Below are 19,468 nucleotides of genomic sequence, written 5' to 3' on the forward strand. Positions count from 1 at the left end.
GGCTGGCCACACTATTTCTGATACAAGCCAGGATGCCATTGGCCTTCTTGGCCACCTGGGCACACTGCTGGCTCATATTAAGCCAGCTGTCAACCAACTCTCTCAGGTCTTTCTCTGCCGGGCAGCTTTCCAGCCCCTCTTCCCCAAGCCTGTAGCGTTGCATGGGGTTGGTGTGACCCAAGGGCAGGACCTAGTACTTGGCCTTGTTGAATTTCATAAAAGTCTTACAAGACTTCATACAAGACTTTAATAGTAGTCTTTGCCCGTTATTTTGCCTTTGTTTATGAAAAGAAAATGTGCAATCCCCCCCCTAATCCATTCCAGGAATCAGAGCGCAGAATGGACTAACAGCAAATACATGTTCTTGTCCTTTTATGCCCCAACTGATGTAAATCAAGTCGAATGTGCCAGAACCAGCCCCCGATCCAAGTCTGACACAAAAAGTTTCAGGTCCTCTGAAACTGAGGATCTCTATTTTTTTATTTTTAAATTTTTTTATTATTTTTTTTAAGTAAAGGCTCAATTTTCCTTGTGCCCCATAGGGCATTTCACATTAGTGCAGAGGCAGCTGACATCTGAAAATATATTATAGTCCGAATGGCCATTAAAAGCTGGCAATCAGCTCTCACTACCTCTGAGTGATGAACCGACACTTTAGTGCAAACTGCCCAGAAGCTTCTCATCAGAAAAGGACTACTAATTTTCTGATGTAATGGAAGGCAAATTGGATCTTACAAGATTATAAAAATCAATTACCCAAAGCAAATCCATACTTAGGTGCATTAGAAACACCTGAATATGCACACATACATGGAATTAGCTAGTGGGAAATATATATGTATATATGTCTACACATAACCCTCCTCTAGATATTTTCCTGAGTATAAAATGTAATGATATTTTACAAGATAAGACTTCTTAGGTTTTCAATTCCTACCACACAGGAATCCACAAAAGATTCTATAAACCAGAGAAAATTTGTGTAACTGCAGGTAAGGAAATCCAGTGCTACATGTGAATATAGGGCAATTTACCTGAAGAGGAGAAAGTATCCTTGACACAACTATTGAAATGCAGAACTAGGAAGGATTCCTGTTGCCTTCTTAAATTTTTGTTGGACTTGACCCCAGTAATTAATGTAAATTATTAAATGTATTATTAACTGTAAATTATCAACAACCAAGCCACGACCTCCGAGTGAGATATTAAGCTGCGTATTAGAAGAACAAAGCCAAACAGAGGATATCTAAAATTCTCCTGAAATCCAAGCACATTCTCACAATTATTAGACTCAGGAACTAAAAACAGGACGACAAACTGTCCCCATATAAATTCTTAACCTTAGAAAATGAAACACTGATGTAGTTCTTTAAATAGATTATTACTTCCATAGATGATCCACATGTTTTCATTTTCTTCCAGAAGTTATATTAGCCAATTCCAACAAATTAAAACACGCCAACTTGGAAAGAATTGGTCAACAACATAACTCCATGGGAAATCTATCTGTAATATTTTTTCTTTTATTGAGCTACAAAGAATTCAGGATCATGACTGTTAGTAAAGGTAGATGGAATAGAGACAGCACAGAAAAAAAACCAAACCTTATTTTTGTTACACTGCCAAATGCATATCTTTGTGAAACAAGACTAAAAGTAAACGTAATGGGATCAAAGCTCATTGTAACTCTATAGAAAACAGATTTGCTTGGGTTTTCATAGTGCTCCAGTTTAGGACAATTCAGCACCATCAGAATAACATGAAAACATATGCACTGTATACATTCACTTTCAAAATGTTGCTATCTCTTATATTTGTATAATATCTAATGTTAATTTAAAGGATAAATTACGTTAATTTTACATTAGTCACATAATGTACTGTGCTGAATGAAAATCATAATTTAAGTGCTTAGCATTAAAACCACTTTCAAAGCTTCTCTGTAGATACCTGCTACATTGTAGTTTTAAAATTCTTAGATGCTTTTTTCCTCATTTGGCAATAGTTTAAAAAAATAAGGAAAAAAGGACAAACACTGCTAACTATTTAACATATGACCAACCCTGGACATAAAATGAATGTAGTCAACTTTCATTAAGTTCAAGTCTGTATCTTTCTGAGAAAGAGCTGAATAGAAACACGTTACCACAGAGCTGGATATTTTTTAGCCATAGCACCATACTCACACTTGTTTTAAATGGGGTGGTGGGTGAGAAGTAGTTGTTACACTTGCAGAACGTTTTCCTCTATTTTCTACAGATATTGGGCAATATTCCCTAAATATTATTAAGTTTTCCAAACATTTTTTATAGAATTTCTAGCAAAAAAACCAAGTCATGCAATATAAAAAGCCATATATAACAGAATCAAATATGCAAACTACCGGTCTAGTAAAATGGTCACAATTCATTCTGTAATAAAATAGAAAGTTTGTAGAATGTAAATAATCATTTAAAAACATAAACTTACAGATTTATGCAGAGAATTGCTTTCGTTACAAAGCATTTGCTAAGCATAGTGATGAAATCAAGACAGAAGTAAATCAAAGTGCAAGATTTAGCAGTCAAACAAACATCAATTTATTTCTGAAAACAGACTGTAGATAAACATCAACAGAAAAAAATCTTCAACAAGAAGAGCATAATTAATTTGCAAAATAACAACAACCAAAAATCAAATCAAACTGATCAATCCCCATTAAGGGTAAATAAATCATTAACGGAAGAAAATCTAACAGGCCTCCCCAAAACAAATGCATAAATACATTCAGCGTTATTAAAATGTACATTTGATGTCCATATTTGCCAACTTTTGTTGGCAATTCTAAAAGGATTAATTTAACCAGCGTTTCACTTTAAAGTTTTTTATCAATTATCCTTCTACACTCTCCAAGGCACTGGGAAAGCAACCTGTCTTTGGAGCAGATGGGTATGGCCCATTTTCTAAGATACTTATGTGGGAGTGGAGTGGGGAAGTAGGAAATCAGTGAATTTCAGTCATTCTTACCATCTCTTACTGTGTAAATATTTTGACCTGATCAGTAATGTCAAGGGAAGCACGCAGAGCCACAGGAAATAGCTTACATAAATGAACTTTTTAAGCACTGCCCTCCATCCAAGTGATTAGATTCTGAAAAGCTGTGAACACCAGGAAGGCTAAAGTCTATTCATCAATACATCCAGTCCTACATTTCAACATATATATTTTAAAGTTAATCTTAGCGCTCTCTGCAGGATTAATGATCATGGGCACTAAAGCAAGCAAGAAACTTCAACATTAAATATATTTTGTTTGGTATTCTGTAGGATACCCATAATAATTTATTTTACATACATAATGCTATCAGAGCAAAAGTGATTTTTAAATGAAGAAACAAAACTTCTAAAAGTTACTATTAGATTTGTAGTTTTCTTTTTTAACATGAAGCTGCTAGAACAAAATATCCAGGTAGAAAGAAAAGAATAGGAGAAAAGAACATACACTAACAGAATTTAATTTAATTATGTCCCCAAACTGAACACATATGCTAGAGAAGAGTTAATGAGATATATATATCGCCTGATGGCTCCCTGAGGAGCAATTTGCCAATACAGCTCCATTACATCAGACATAATAAAAATGTCTATGTTGACCAGTAAAAGCCAGGTCTGGTTCTCTTCAAACTCCATCACTCTGGTGGTATGTGAATCGTTCTTCCTTTTCCCTCAATATTAGCAAAGCTACTTCTTTAGTAACTATTTACATTCAATGTCAGGAGAAAAACTTTCATGAAAAATGATGACTTTTGAAGATTAGAAATTAACATTGCTAGCTGCTAAACAGACAAAAGCATCTGGCATGAGCTACTGTATGTGTCTTTGTTTCTTTAGGAGCTGAGGACTAAACCAGGTAAAAGAACGCTTAATTTGATGAAAAAATAAACTTATCTCCATTAAAATTTCAAACAAAGTCCACAAGCCATTTCAATACTAAATGCTGATTAAAAAATTACTGGTTTTCAGCTAGCAGGAGTTGGAGTCATATTTATAATAAATTATATTACATAATAACTAGCAAGAAAAACAGTAAGGCCCTGGGGATCAGAAAAAAAAGCTATGTGCTACAAAACAGCATACATGACAGCAGAAGAAATCTAGTATTTTTCTTCCTTTTCCACTGCACCAGTCTTTGCCACATTTAAGCATAAATCTGTATTGAGTGTAAAATGCAATTTAAATTGTTGGCCTCACCCACACAAGAGCATATTTACTTCAGTTCACCACTTGCTGATACAGCTCAGTGATTCCAGTACGCAGAAAGGAGATGGGAAGTGGTTGTGGAAGAAGAAGGCATGGTTTAAAGTGCTGTTTTAACAAGAAGATACTAATGGCTAGACTGATTGTTTAAACCAGTATATGTTACTTAATGTAGTCCAACACAGGTGTAATTATATAAATTGCTTTACACAAATATACCTTATTTGGCTTCATCAAGTGAAATATGGTACATGTATATAAACACTTCTACAGCAGCATAGTTATATAGGGAGATAGAAAGGCAACAGTCAGGGTAGATTACTGCTTTATTTACATTTTAAGTGGAGTTAAGTGGAATATTAAAATGGAGAAAAATCTTCCTATCCACCTTGCCTAGGAACAAAAGCTTTGAGGCAATCCTGAAGGACCCTTCTAAGGGAAGCAGCAAGCGTATCACCAGATAAGCACACCAAGCTGGTAAAGATAATGACAAAATCTCACATTAAGCCAACCAGAAGAATGCCAGAGAGAGGAAAATATGTCCCCACTGGTGATGTAGCCACTTAGCAACCATCGGAGTGTCCCATCCTCTACCAGCTGAGGCATTACTAGACAATCTTTATGACTGTATGCATACAGACAATTTATCCATTTTCTTCTCCAAAGACAATAGTATTCAATTTTGAACAAAACAAAGGCAGACAAATCTAACAGTAAGATGTATGTTCTTTTAGAAGAATAATTTCAATGATGAAAAATATTAGATGGTGGCAATTGCAATCTGCTCTCCAGACTTCTATCAAAGAGAGAGAAAATATCTTCTTTACTTTGTTATCTTTTATACTTACTTCAATATCTTTTTTTACCTATGTGAGTGGTACTCCAATCTTTTGCACAAGTTCATACCTCAGGTTCCAACTCTACTCACTACTTTACTCTTCTAACTTTCTACTGTGTTTGTAACACACAGGTAAAAATCTCCTTAACATAAAAATCTTAACAATGTAGACATCAAAATAAAACAATTTTTTTAAAATCAGAAAACTAACACTTTCCAAAAGAAAATTGCACATGAGTACTTTTGTCTTCCTTCAAGATAATTATCATCACATTTTACTTATACAGATTAAGTAGCAATAGGAATTTTTCAAAGCAAGTAAGAGAAAAAGGCACAGAAAATAGAGGCAATCCCTACTTCAAATTTAACATCTAGCTTTCACTTACTTCTGTTAGCGAAGATCACTGAAATCAGAATCAGTATAGAAAGTGAAATATGAAGACTAAGAGATCTTATCCTGCATGCCTCTTCTCATAATTTTTAAAGGCTCTTCTTCACAAATGTAAAAATACTCGAAACACACAGTCCAGGTTCATGGTAAGGAGAACCATGCTCTGTTGAAGATGCCCAAAACATCACAGCAAACGCTGTTCTCCCAATCTGAGCAAAAGAGTAACAAACACAACAAGAAAAGATGTAGAGAACGGGACAGTAAGAGTCCCACCAAACCAGGAAGGTTCAATGCAACATGAGCCTGAACAAAAAGTTGCAGAACCACAGGAAATCCACAGAGACAATTAGGTCAATCTGTTCTCTGGGCTAACTTACAATACCAATGAAGGCAGATGAAACTGCATTACATTAATTCTAATTGGAGACCAAGTTGAAATAAAAAAACCCTAGGTCAACAACAACAAACTGGGAGTAAAGCTTCAAGAAAAGAAAAAAGAAAAAAGACGAGAAACAAAGGTATCTCCTTTAGGAGCCTTTCTTCTCACACAACAGTTAAGAAGTAACAGAGATGTTCAGATAAGAGGATTGAAGAATGTCTTTAGCTGGAAAAACTGTGCCCTGCCTAGCCATCGGAAGCAAAGCATGAACGTTCTCTTAGCTCCTCTTTCACTGCTGCTTTAGCCTTATTGTTTCTAATGCCTGACAATTGTATGTTGTGATCTCCTCATGAGATGTGCTTGTCAAACTTTAGTATTTTTTAAGAAAAAAAAGCTAAATAATAAAAGCACAGGACATTGTTCTTCAATCTCCTTTTTTTAAGATAGGTTATTTTATACATACCTTGCTTTTTATGGTTAATAACTGCATTTTATGATTGCCTTATAAGAGATGCCAGTAAATTCTCTGTTTTTAAGGAAAAAAAGCTAAAAAACGCACAGAAAAATGTAATGTCCTGAAAGGCAAAATATTATTAAAAAAATTTTGTCAAACCTAAAACATATTTAGAAGTGCAGCTAAGCAGATCAAGAAGGCAGCACCTTAGTCAGATGCACTCAGTAGAAAGGCGCTGGAAGTCATGACTAGTTTTTGCTAATAAATATACCTACCTGTACACATATATCCTCAGGAATATTTATTGTATTACCAATAAATTTGTACAATTCCACATCTGCTGTTTCTCAGAGTTGTTACTTACCCCAGTTTTATCGCATAGACGCAAAGTATGAAAAGACCCCACAGCAAATAATTCTCCATCCACAGCCCAGGAAACAGATGTTATAGGATATTCATGGGGCTGTGAGCTGTACAGTAGACGTCCATAACTGTCCCAAACCTTTAAAAAAATTAAATATATATCTATATGAACATAGTTTGGGCATATCTTTACTTATTCTAGAGCTATCATTTTCCTTCATGATCACAGAAGTTGCTGAAATATTCCAAGTTATTTTAGTGTCCCTTAATGTAGAAAAATCACATATATTAGTTCACTTTCCATTAATGGTTGTTCCTAATCAATATTGGTTTGTTTAATGCAATAGACTTTGCTTTCCTGCTATGGCAAATATTACATTATTCTGTATAAAATATTTTGAACTAATGAGTTTTGTTTCCTGCAAATTACTGTAAGTCTGTAAAATAACCACAAGGTTTATTCCATTTGAACTCGTTTCCCAGCAATGCAAGGCATCTCTGCAAATTCCAGACCAAAGAGATTTGCTTACTGATCGAAGCCTACAGAATACCAGGAAGCCAATTCAGAGTGAAGTCATTTGATGTTAACACTTTGATATGTTTTTTTTTTTAAATTTCTTAATTGTGTACATTTTTATCACAGCCATTATACACTTAGTGAATGATAGAACCAACATACCATACAATTAAAAATAAGTTCCTACTTAAGGGAAGAAATACAATATGTACTTTCTATTTTGGATACAGAATATACTAACCAAAAAATTTCCTAAGGGATTCACTAATGCTCCTATAATATAAAACAGTAGCTTTATCACCTCTAATTTTACATGGCATTACCTTTTTCAGTATATGTCATAGCTTATACTATTTCAAGTAATCATTTCTATATTTCTACATATTTTCCTTTCGGAGTTTGTTTCACTTGCATTTTACTTATTTTTATTCTGTCGTATTTAAAAAAAACCAAACAAACCCAAAACATTTCTGATTTTATGCTACTAGACAGAGCGAGATGTATTTGCAAATAATTCAACTTAGGGTAACAAGTTTTTCTTGAAAATTGAAAGACTTCTCATTTAATTTTGAGCTTCCAAGTATTATTAAAATTAGAAAACATCAGAATGCCTAGTATCTTTTTTCGTCATTTAGTTTCCCCTAAAAAGTTAACCAGTACTCACCTTATATTTACAATCTTCACCTGCAGAAAGAATAAGATCGTTAACTGAGTTCCAGTCAGTTTTTAAAATAAGTCCATCATGGGCTTTCCACTGAAATGGAAAAAAATAAATTAAACATAGATGCAACAAGTCTGACAACTTCTGGTTTTAATATTTATCACTCATCATTTACTAGCATTCACACACACCAATGTAGGTCAGGGTTTCCAACAGTACAAACAGCACAGACGTCATCTCTTCTGCAGAAAAATAAATTAAATACAGCCTGAACAAGGCAGAATGAAAGCATAACAATCTGCACTAAAAGCAGGTTCTAAACAATTGCTTCTTTATCTTTCCACCTTTTCGTAATAAACGAAAATGAAAGGCTTCTGTATCTTTTTGCTTTTTTTTTGTTTACAAAACAGGAAATACTTAATCACGTGCCTGAAGAAAATCCACAGCAGAAATTGTCAATTTTTTTGAGTTTAGAGAAATGAACAATCTCCTTATTCTCAAAAAAAACTAAAAAGGGGAGGGGAGAAAAGAGCGGTACACATGTTGCATGGAAAAATTTAGCAAAAACATTTTATGTTTGGCAAAAATCTAAATAACTGAAAAAAGTTTTCACGGGGAGGTGTGAGACAACCTTAATGTATCAATGATACCTGCAGAACTTTAGCATTTGGCTGAAGAGGTTTAATAATCAGCTGCTTCCCTGAAGTATAGAGAACTTTTTCAGAATCAGGTCCCCAGGCCACTGAGTACACTGGTGTTCCTGTAGACAGAAAGAATGAACACGTTTCTTATGACTTACCTGATCAAATTATGCAGAAACTCCTATAGCCACTTCAAACTGGTTACTTAAAAATCACACATCAAAAATTCAGGAGTGGGAGAAAGCCAAACTAGGGGCAACTATTTGTCCTCCACACTTATTTGACTGCACTTACGGCCATCTTTACTGGTTCACTTCACGTTTTAGAAAGGCACAGGAACAGAAGTAAGAGACAGACGCAACCCAGAAGGACAACTCTGAAGACTTTAGCTCATGCTGCATACCTTTCCAACACCCGTCAACGAAATACAAATACACAGAGTGAAGTCCTGTCAAATTCACTTGAGTAAACCATCAAACATCTACCACTTTCAATGGGTGGGTGAACAAAACAAATAATGCAAAACAAGTAATGAATTGACCAATACTACCTCTGGGATATTGAATATGTGTATGACTTTACTACTGCTATAGCTATCTCCCTTTCTCATATTGTACCTCTCCATTTTTTCAATGCATCACTTTTATTCACAATTTTATTCACAATTGTCACTTAAGAGATACAGAAAATCAACACAACAACAGTCTAATACTTATCAAGGGGCATCAGAAAATACCTCTTTTCACCTACAATGGTGAGACTGAACACAAACGTGGGTAGAAAAAGCTTTGTATTGCACCTAAATTATTCTTTGTAAGATGTTTAGTGTCCATAATTAAGCCTCTAACAAAACACATATTTTTGTTTTGTTGCACATATTAAAAAAGCAAACAACCCATATGCAAGCAACTTACAAAACACATGACAATAAATAAAGCTAGAAAGAGTGGCCCACAGACTTCACAGATTTTTCCCAACTAACTGAAAACATTTTTTTGCAGATTGAAAACTCCAGAATGATAAATGTAGAATACAGTTGACTGTTCCGGTTTAAAATCATGTTACATTGCAGTTTTCAAACGACCTTTTTTGAAAATAGAAGAAAGTGAAAAATTACATGGAAAAAGCATCCAGGGAAAAAAAAAAATCAGACTTGCCAACTATGCAAATATTTTCCATAGTACTTGACAGGATTAGTCTCCCCTGAAGAAGAAGAATCAAAGTATTACGCTACTTGATTCCTTGCAAATAAAACTAAGAAAGTTAAGTAAAGAGCATGTCCAAGCATTTATTTCTATCACAGCGAAAGCCCTGTAGCAATGGACAGCAAGTTTCAGCATGGCCTCAACATTACAGTGCATATAAAACTGCAAGGAGGGAGACTGTGTAATAAGTGCCTGTCAGACCATTCTCTTTACTTTTGGTAAAGCTCGCTTCCGTATCTTCTGAAAAGGGAAAGAGAAGACTTATTTCAGGCATCTCTTTTTCTCTAACAGACTTAATATTCTCACTGGTAGAAATGAGGCCTTTAAAGACACGATTCAATTGTCTAAACACAAGCACCTAAGCAATGCAGTGCACCTAGGGGACTCTAAGATACCCATGTGGAGCTTACACATACAACACAGGACCTGAAAGAGATCCATCTCCTTCTGGAACAGATTTGGAGGTGAGGCAGAATAGCACAACGAACCTCAAACGGCACTAATGACACACTCACATTAACACAACTGAATTGTACCCCAAAAGTTCTGTTTGAGAAATAAGAAACCTCAGAAAAACCAACTGTTACAACCTAAATGTTGGTATGTGACAATTTCAGAATTTTAGAAGAGGAAAATGGAGATAAATTCTCCTAAATTCTGAGAGATATGCACTTCTTAGGGAGCCATGAATATTTCAGCTGATAACTAAGTATCAAATCGACCAAATTATTTAAAATTGACCAAATAAACCATTTTTGGTACATCTATAATCTGTGGTAATAAAAAAAACCCAAAAGGCTTAAGAAATGCTCCTACAGGCTAAAATTTTGAAAGACACTTTTGTCATATGAAGTTCCATTTCAAAAAATTACTCAGAAATATCTTTTTATGAGAATATTTTCATGAGATTTAGATATGTAAGAGATTGAACTGCTATATCAACTGCCCTAACATCATCTAATATCTTACCAATTAAGCCTTCAAATTTTGTCTCTGAACAAAAACCTGATTTTATTAGGGCCACATCAATTCAGCACACTAAACTTGGCTTGAGCTTCCAAATATTCAAACTCTAAACTGAGACCTGGTGTCATTGCTCCTGAATATTTTTGTACTTTGTATATTTTCTTTTAGGAAGGCATTTATTTTATGTTACTTAGAAATACAGAATGATGTAATTTTTTTTTTTAACTCATCAACCATTACAGGAGACAACTCATAGAAACATACAACATACATTAAGTAAATCTGGCATCAGCTGTTTTCCTACTGGCAGCAATTTATGTTGAAAATGACATAAATTCTGTCACCAGCTGTACAGAAATTCTAAATAAACTAATTTTTGTCCTGCTCTAATGCTGATTTAACAATCAGAAGACTTTTATATTTAAACCAAATGTTTAACTTTTTTATGATGGCTGACTACTTAACCACAATTTCCAGGGCTTAACAGCAGGAGCTAAGTTAACTCATTTCCTTCTGCACTTAACAAGAACTTGGTTGGGAAAAGACTGCCAACACATTACATTGCTGAGGAAGGAAAAATTCAGCAGAACAGACAAACTGAAGTGAATTGCATTGGTGATAAACAGTTTCAGGAAAAAACATTCTGGAAAAGAAGGGAGAAAAGCAGAAAAGGTGGACTGAGAGAAGATCTGAGGAAGGAACACCAGCATTAAGCACACACGGTGGGCTTTTCACATCTCAGTGCTCTACTAGCAGATGTTAATCCCCAATGAATCATTCCCGTGGCAGAGAAGGAGCAGAGAAGGAGCCAGGGTTGAGTGCAGTCACTCTGACACTTTCAGCCACAGCAGATACTTTGGTAATTACAACAGTAAGTCTGTGTGAGACTTTTTACTTCCACAGGAGTAGGAACATTAATTCAGACAATTTTATGTCTCTCTGTGGCAGCACAAAAAATAAGAGCTGCATTTGGAATACAGTTGTCCCTTAAAAAGTAAGTTCCACTTCACAATAAACATGTTGTAATTAAACTGGTTACATTGCAACTGCTGTGATTTTGCTTCCATTAACCAAAAAGGCAACCTATACACCAATTATTCATATTACTCCTCAGTGCTTACTCAGCATAGTAGTCACTGGAAGCCCATGAGAAAGTCAGCAGGGCCAAAAGATAAGTACTCAAGAAAGATAAGGTCTCAAGAACACTAGGTGACAAGTTCAACTTGAAAGAAATTTGAAAGACATCACCTGAAGAATTAGAAATCTATCTGAGGTAAACTGGTAGAATGTGTGGTACAGAAACAACAGGTCTGTGAATAATGATGTTCAAATGATCAGTAAGTGTCATATTCTTTTATAATGGAAAGTCATGGCTTCACTGAGAATCAAAAAGCACATGGAGAGTACTGACTTGGTCTGCACAATGTATGTGTATTTTCATTAAGATTATGGTGATGTCCTTCATCAAATGCTCTAAAAGAAGTAAGTTTTCATGGCACAAGAAATAAAGTCCTCCCGTGGATTTAAAATATGACTTTCCCACAAGGAATTACTCCTGTCTTGATTGGAATTAGGGACACTAGAAGAATTACCAGGATCAAAGCAGGTGCTCTAGCAATGAAATACTTAGGGTGGATCCATGAGACTTGCTTGCTTGACCGCCCTGAAGGTTCTCAGATCTTGGAGTAAGAGTAAGGTTATCAGCAAAGCTGTCATCTTCACTGGTGGGATAAGCTTAAGAAAGGGTGCTGCAGAATAATCTTGATTGTAGTAAGGAAGACACACCTGCATTCTACTTAATTTTCAGCTTGACCAATACCTTTGACTCCATAGAGGACTTAAAGGGTTAGAGAGCCAGTGGTTTATGAACTTCAACAGTAGCAATTTTAGAAAGACGTTTCAAGAGAGGCTATGCAACTGCGGACTCCGCACACGTTCTACTAACCAGATGTTTGGTCTGTGAAGGACTCAGTGCAGGTGGCATCACTGACACTACAGACTTCACCTTAAACAATCTTAGTGTCAGAATCTACAAAGCACTGTAAAAATTTGTGCTCTAGAGCCATCTTTTCTCTCACATGTGGACCTTCAATACTTTATACATCCTAGTATTCATAACTCTGTGGTGCTCTCCAAAGGAACACAGACACTTTGAGTGCCGAGACATTATGCAATGTGTATACATCACAGAATACACAGAGAAATCCTGCTTTAAGCATAATCCTGTGGGTTACGAACATATACCAAAGAAATCCACGAAAAAAAAATCAAAACATGTCAGTGCACTGCAACATATACCAAAGAGATCCACGAAAAAAAAAAATCAAAACATGTCAGTGCACTGTGTCAGCTGGAAGCCCAAAGGATTGCAAATACAGCATTTTTTAAAAAAGCTTTCAGTTTAAGGAAAAGAAAGAACAAAAGGAAGATATTAAGATAACCTAAGGATGAAGAAGTGAGATCAGGCTCAAAGAACAACGCAGCCGTAACACCAATATTACAGCTAGGGGCTGAATGCAAGAGAGGCTATGCGGTCACACTGTATTCCATGCATTGGCATGACAGATGGACATGCGGCCGGAGCACTCCATATGAGTACTCAAAAAGCGAAAAAAGGGAAAAATGTATGTTCGTGTTTTTGTAGTGAATAAAAATCCAAAGATAGAATAGGCATGTGGACCATTATCCAAAGATAAGACCCTGAAAATTTATTTCTAATAGAAAGAATAGAAAGAGTAGAAAGAATGTTAGCAATGGGAATCCTTTCATTTCTCAAGGAGATGATAAGGGAAGTGAAAAATTAGCTCAAACACGATATACCGCTCTTAAACAACATAACAATTTCTGCAGAATCCTATTCTGATCCCAGGTATGTCAGTAGCTTACAGAGGGGTCTGTGGGAATCTGATGCTACAGATTTAAAGGGTTTCTGAGCCTCACAGGATCTTATCTTAAAACACAAACACAAGAAGACAATTATTCCATGGGGACTCAACTGTACTTTTATACTGTACCAGAAACTCTAAGAAATCAATGACAAGCCAGCTTGTATATTTCAAACTAGAACATGTCTGCTACTTTATAAGCTTCATCAAACCTCAAATAAGCACAATTAAGCATAAAAAAACCTTGAAATATATCAACTGAGAAATAAGTTGACTTTTTCAACTTTTTTTTTTTCAAAAATTACAGTTCAGTTGGCTTATCTTTCTACATTGTAAGCATAAAAAAACATTACATCTGAATATGAACTTCCTTAACAGAACTGAAATACATTTTACATTCACTCCTGTGGTTAAAATGCCTTCAACAGGTTGAAAGAATTTAGATAATTTGTTTTAGAAAGAGATAAGGGTCTGACATTTAACCCAACCCCAGGTGCATGTGGTTTCTTAAAAAATGTCAAAAGGTCACATGATCTCAATGTATGAAGTCTGAAAAACAAAATCTAGCTCAGTATCTTCACTGAAATAGTACAAAAATGTTAGAAATTATGATTATAAAAAAATAACATTTAAAAAATATAAAACATCATTTGTATAAATATGTATTTGCAGCTTATACTGTTGCACTTGACAATAATGTGATTTTAAATTGACTTAAATAACTGGAATGCCCTAGCATGCATAAAACTGTAGTTACAAAGACAAGATCAAGCTTAAGTCTCCATGGCCCCAGTTCAACAAAGAACTTAAGCACAGGGATCGTTTCACTTCAGTAGGACTGTTTGCATGTTCTAAATTAGTTACTGGGTTAAACAGATAGATGAGCCAAGGGCTGTTAAGAGTTTTGAAGTTGAGAGGAACTAACCTACATGCACTTTGCATCTTTCAAGCATTCTTGCAATGCTTTTAGAGTTGTTTTTTTTTCAGTTTCACCATAAGAGTCTGTGGCTTGGTTCTAAAAGCTGGATTTTTTTGGTTTTAATTCCTTAACCTCTCCAGAATCCTTAGGGTGGAACTGAAACTATTGTCTAAAAATGTTGCAATAATACTTTTAATTGGAATAAGTTTTTTTTAAAGATAATCATCTTATAAAAAATCCAGTTCCCCCTGTATTCAACTACGATTACGTTTAATTTTAGTTAAGTTTATCTAGGCCTTAAGATCCTTAAACAAACCATTACTGCTAGATTTAGGGTCTGTTATTTAAATATATCTCATAATACCCCAAATTAAAAAGTTCTAATGGAACTTCAAGAAAATTAACTTACCTTGTTGAGCTAAAGTGGATCTCAGCATTCCACTTTTAGACCAGATTTTCACTTGGCCATCTTCACCAACTGTAAAGTTATCACAGAAATCATCAAGTTAAATGCAATAATAGGTCTAACAAACAGCAACTTGTATTTACCTAGAAAACACTAGAGTTGAAAGAAGTCCAGATCTTCTTACAGGTAAATATTGTTTAGGTAGTCTTCCTAACATGCAAATAGGTAGTATACTAAGGAAAAAAATACTTAGGACTGTTCTTATGCTATTATCAACAAGTCTCTTCCTCTCCTGAAAATCCCTATAGTCCTCTTATCTGAAGCTGCTGCTGGGAAGAGAAAGTCCATCACTATTTAAGTACCCCAAGTTCTGTATTTTCTATTCAGCGTTGCTAGTACTTTTCAACTATTTACAGTTCAATGGCCCCGAGGCTGATTAAATGACTCTCTGAGGAGTCTGAAGAGAGTAGGAACAGATTTTATGTATTAAACTGGAGTCTTCACAGTTGATAAATGGTGAAACTGAAGATAACTGAAGGCTTCACTTAGGCGGCTTAAATTTTATAACATAACTGCAAGTTACCAAGAAACTCAGTTTACTTATTAAAGATTAAGTTCTTATAGACTATACAGCATAGTTACGCATGCATTAAGAACACAGATTTCCCAGCGTGCTATCATATTTAAAATGTACAGCTCTGGGTCTTCATTTAGGCCTCCCAGATTCAATTAATGAGGAAAAAGGTGCACCTAGATGATTAATGCCATTCTTCGATCCAAAGGTAATTTACTTACCAGATTTCAGGTTTCTATATCTGGCCAATGTAGATTTTAAGTGTTTAAAAAGTGCAAAAAGAAATTTAAAAAAATCTTATTTGTCTATATTTGAGACTATTAAAATAGAGCCATGAAGAATATTTTAACTGATACAGTATCATCAATGATTCACTCTTCCTCAAAGTATAGTTGCAGTATAAGAACAGTTGATCTTCTCAGAGTACACTGGTTTGGATATGGCGATGAATTCCCATATTCCCCATAAGTGTCATGCAGTCTTTCAAAAAAAAATTGAAAAGGCAATTTTGACTTTTCCTTTGGAGATGTTCCTGAGGCAACTCTGTCTTTAAAAAGAACAATATTTCTATCCCTATGGGATTTCAGAGGAACATGCCAGACAGAGTTCCTTGAAGCAGCATTTTAGAGTCAGACTGAGTCTGGAAACAAGCAGATCCAAAATTATCTGCAGTACCTCTGGACTGAGTTGGAATTTATCCAAAGAAATCAGCTGTGCTAGATCAACAGGAGGCTGCAGAAAATTCTGACACCAACAGAAACCCCATAAAGGAGAAGTCTATCACAGGAAATTTAATTAGCTTCCCCTTAACATCAAGATAGAATTTTTTGACAAAAATGCCAAAAGCAACTAATTACCAAAAGATTTAGGATTAAAACACACGTAGAGACGCAGACACTGGGAGATCACTCTCCCAGCCTCAATAGATAAGAGGATTAGACTGCAGCTGGATCTACACCACTCCTAATAATCAAGAAAGAGAAGCACAGGAACATCCAAGATGGTCATGAGGCCTCAGTAAACTTTGCTAGCTAAAAATCCGCAAATGACATGGGCAGGGATATAAATGTGCTGACTTAGCAACCTTTTTTCTAACAGATAAGGAAAAAAAACCTCTGTTATTAACAATATTTAAATATTTCAAGTAAATAGGATAACATCTAATAAATAGGACCACTAAAAAAGAAAAATGTTTTTATCAGATCTTCTATTAAGCAACACAGACAACATTCTTCTAAAACAGCATTAATCAAATAGTGCAAAATTAACTTCTATTAAAGCAGGTGATAACCCCAGTGAAAATGAAGACATAAAAAAGTAATCTATATATAGCTAACTTCATTTATATTGCTGATTTTGTGTTTCATTTCCCTTTTCTCATGAGGATTTCAAGCCAGACCAGTGCGTGAGCACTTAATATACTGACTCAGTTTTATTCATTCAAATTCAATGTAACTACAATATGAACTATGAAATTTGGGACTGCATCTTTTAAACATATGTCAAGGATCAAATTATTTTTCCAAAACATTCTGTTGTATTTATCCCACAGAATAAAGTACTTATATTCTACACATTTTATTGAAAGCACTTACTTTTCATAAATTTTATTTAATACTATATTTTTGTACCCTTACATTTCCTCGTGGCATGTCAGCTTTGTATATTAAAAAAAAAAAAAGGTTTTATTCTAAAAGAGCTCTTCTGTTATTTTAGTTTTCAAAACACTTCATTACTTTAAGAATGCTTACCTGTAACCAGCGCTGTTCCTTCGTAATTCCACCTTCCTGCAAGTACAGCTCCACAGTGTGCTTCTACACTTTTCTCTACTCTTCCTAATTTTGAAATCAAGTGGAACTTCCCTAAACAAAAGTTCAAGATACAAATAGTATATCTAATTTTGTAAATCAGTATTTACGACTGTAATGGTGTTATCTTCTGTTAAAAATACACACACAAAACAAGACAAGAAACCAACAACAACAAAAGAGCAAAACATGAAATGATGTTATTCACAGCTATGATTAGCCCAAACAAACGAGCTTTTGCAGAAGAACTACATGTAAACTACCCACAGTGTTGTATTTTTTTTTTTTTCTTTTTGGTATGTATAATCTTTGTTTTGCCTACTCATTTTTCTTACGGCCCTCTCAGGTTTGCACGTTTCTCTGGGAACGCAACTGCCTGATGTTATTTCATTGTCTGAAAGCTAACAAACAGAGGTGTACACACTGCAGCCCAGGAGAGTCCTTGTGTTTTCTTTTTTAAGAGCTGAAAAATCACTCAACACCGAAAGGATAAGGGAAAAGCTAGAACAATCTGACCATTGGTGACTGCGTTGCTCTGAGGAAGCATTACTGCTTGCATTATGGAGCTGTTATGGAAATTCACAGAAGCCAAAAACAAAGCTATTAATGATTTCAACAGAAGCATGAGGAAGTCTTTCTTTCCAAATGAGGGATGTTGCTTAAATCCAGGAAGATCAAATCTAAACTGGACTAAAGAGCAGACAAAGGAGGACTTGGAAACATGTGGCAGAACAAACGCACGGCTTAGAGTCGTTCAGTGATTCAAATTAACTACTTTAAAACCAAAACTCTTTTAAAATTATTTTATCTAATCTGCCAGACAGTGAGACAGTACAAGCAATTTCCAGAGTGACTAGAACTCTGTGAGATAAACAATACACAGATATCTCACACTAAGTGTGTGCAAATGCTCCATCACTTAAGATGGGATAACTTTTCCATTGATAACATCCTGCTTGAGAATATGAATTATAAACCAGGCCATATCAGATGAGCCAGAACCAGAAACTAAATACCTGACTATTTCAGTAAAGGACCATATTATCAAGACCATTATGTGTATACAGGTGATAACACAGTTAACCATGAACTGTGCAGAAGGTAAAAACGCATGACATCACCACGCTAAATGCACATTCAAATCACAGTAGCCAAGATGGCAAAATTTAACTGGCCTGCACTGCCAGAAGCTTGGAAAAAAACTTTTATTCTGTTCTGGTTTCCCCTGGTTTATTTGCAGTTAAATTTTAAAAAACCAAACAACAACAAAAAAAAACACCACCACAAAAAAAAAACAACAACAAAAATCTTGAAAACAAAGCCAGACTAAAAACAAAGAAAAAGCAATCTGATAGATCTGTCAGTAAATAACCATGACACATGTATCAGGGCTTTCCATAGTATTATTCAAACGAATACAGATATACTCAGTCTTCTTTTTACTTTTCAGTATATAAACAAAAAGGCACAATCATCCAGCCACCTCTCTGCCAATGCAAGATTTCCAAGCAAAAGATTTTTAATACTGGAAAAAAAGAATGGTTTGTATAAATCGGTTTCTTTGAACAGACCATTTAAAATATCATACATACACAACTATACATTTTTGCTTTTCTTTATCACTTATATTCGCATCTACCAGAGCACTCTGGACAGCTAGTTAATCTCATTTTTTTCTGAATTCACAGAATTGGTATTATTACTAAGACCACTTCTTCCTCACTCATTTGATTTTTAATTGCCTGCCTAAAATTTTCAGAACTGCTGCTCTACATTTAATGCATTATGTTATTTTATGGTTGCTTTATAATTATAAAATATATTTTATAAAATTAATTCATCAGTTATTTTATAGAACATCTCTCAGGTCTGAGACTCTAATTTTTCATGTATAAACAACAACTAGATTCACAAGAATTCTTCACAAGAATTCCATGGCTAAATGGTATTTTCTCTGATCAAATCATCAAAATTGCCTTTTCTGGTTTTCAAATAATACATTAAAAACATGATTTATTTTCTGATCATGTATCTTATTTGATGAATACCATACTTGTTCAATCTGTAGCCAAGACCTTTTTAATTGCAGGATACTCAAACCTCTTCTGATCACAGGACTACGAATATTCTTATGCCATGACCTACAGTACTCATCGTATAAGTGGCTAAGCACTTCATAGCTGTTATGAACATATTTCACTAATTTCCCGGGGGGGGGGGGAACCT

The 19,468-nt window shown here is 34.9% G+C and overlaps 1 protein-coding gene across 1 annotated transcript in view; it reads right to left on the reverse strand.

Moving 5' to 3' along the window:
• The window catches only part of IFT80 (intraflagellar transport 80), a 52,028-nt gene that overhangs the window by 24,916 nt on the left and 7,644 nt on the right, over positions 1–19,468 (reverse strand). Inside the window, exons 3-7 of the mRNA XM_009703837.1 lie at positions 17,186–17,296; positions 14,864–14,932; positions 8,489–8,598; positions 7,842–7,931; positions 6,662–6,799 (exon numbers count right to left, since the gene is read on the reverse strand). Of these exons, the coding sequence (XP_009702139.1) occupies positions 6,662–6,799; positions 7,842–7,931; positions 8,489–8,598; positions 14,864–14,932; positions 17,186–17,296 (518 nt within the window). The remainder of the gene's footprint in view (positions 1–6,661; positions 6,800–7,841; positions 7,932–8,488; positions 8,599–14,863; positions 14,933–17,185; positions 17,297–19,468) is intronic.

The sequence above is a fragment of the Cariama cristata genome, unplaced genomic scaffold (assembly GCF_000690535.1).
Source record: "Cariama cristata isolate BGI_N322 unplaced genomic scaffold, ASM69053v1 scaffold7947, whole genome shotgun sequence".
In the NCBI taxonomy this organism is placed as follows: Eukaryota; Metazoa; Chordata; class Aves; order Cariamiformes; family Cariamidae; genus Cariama; species Cariama cristata.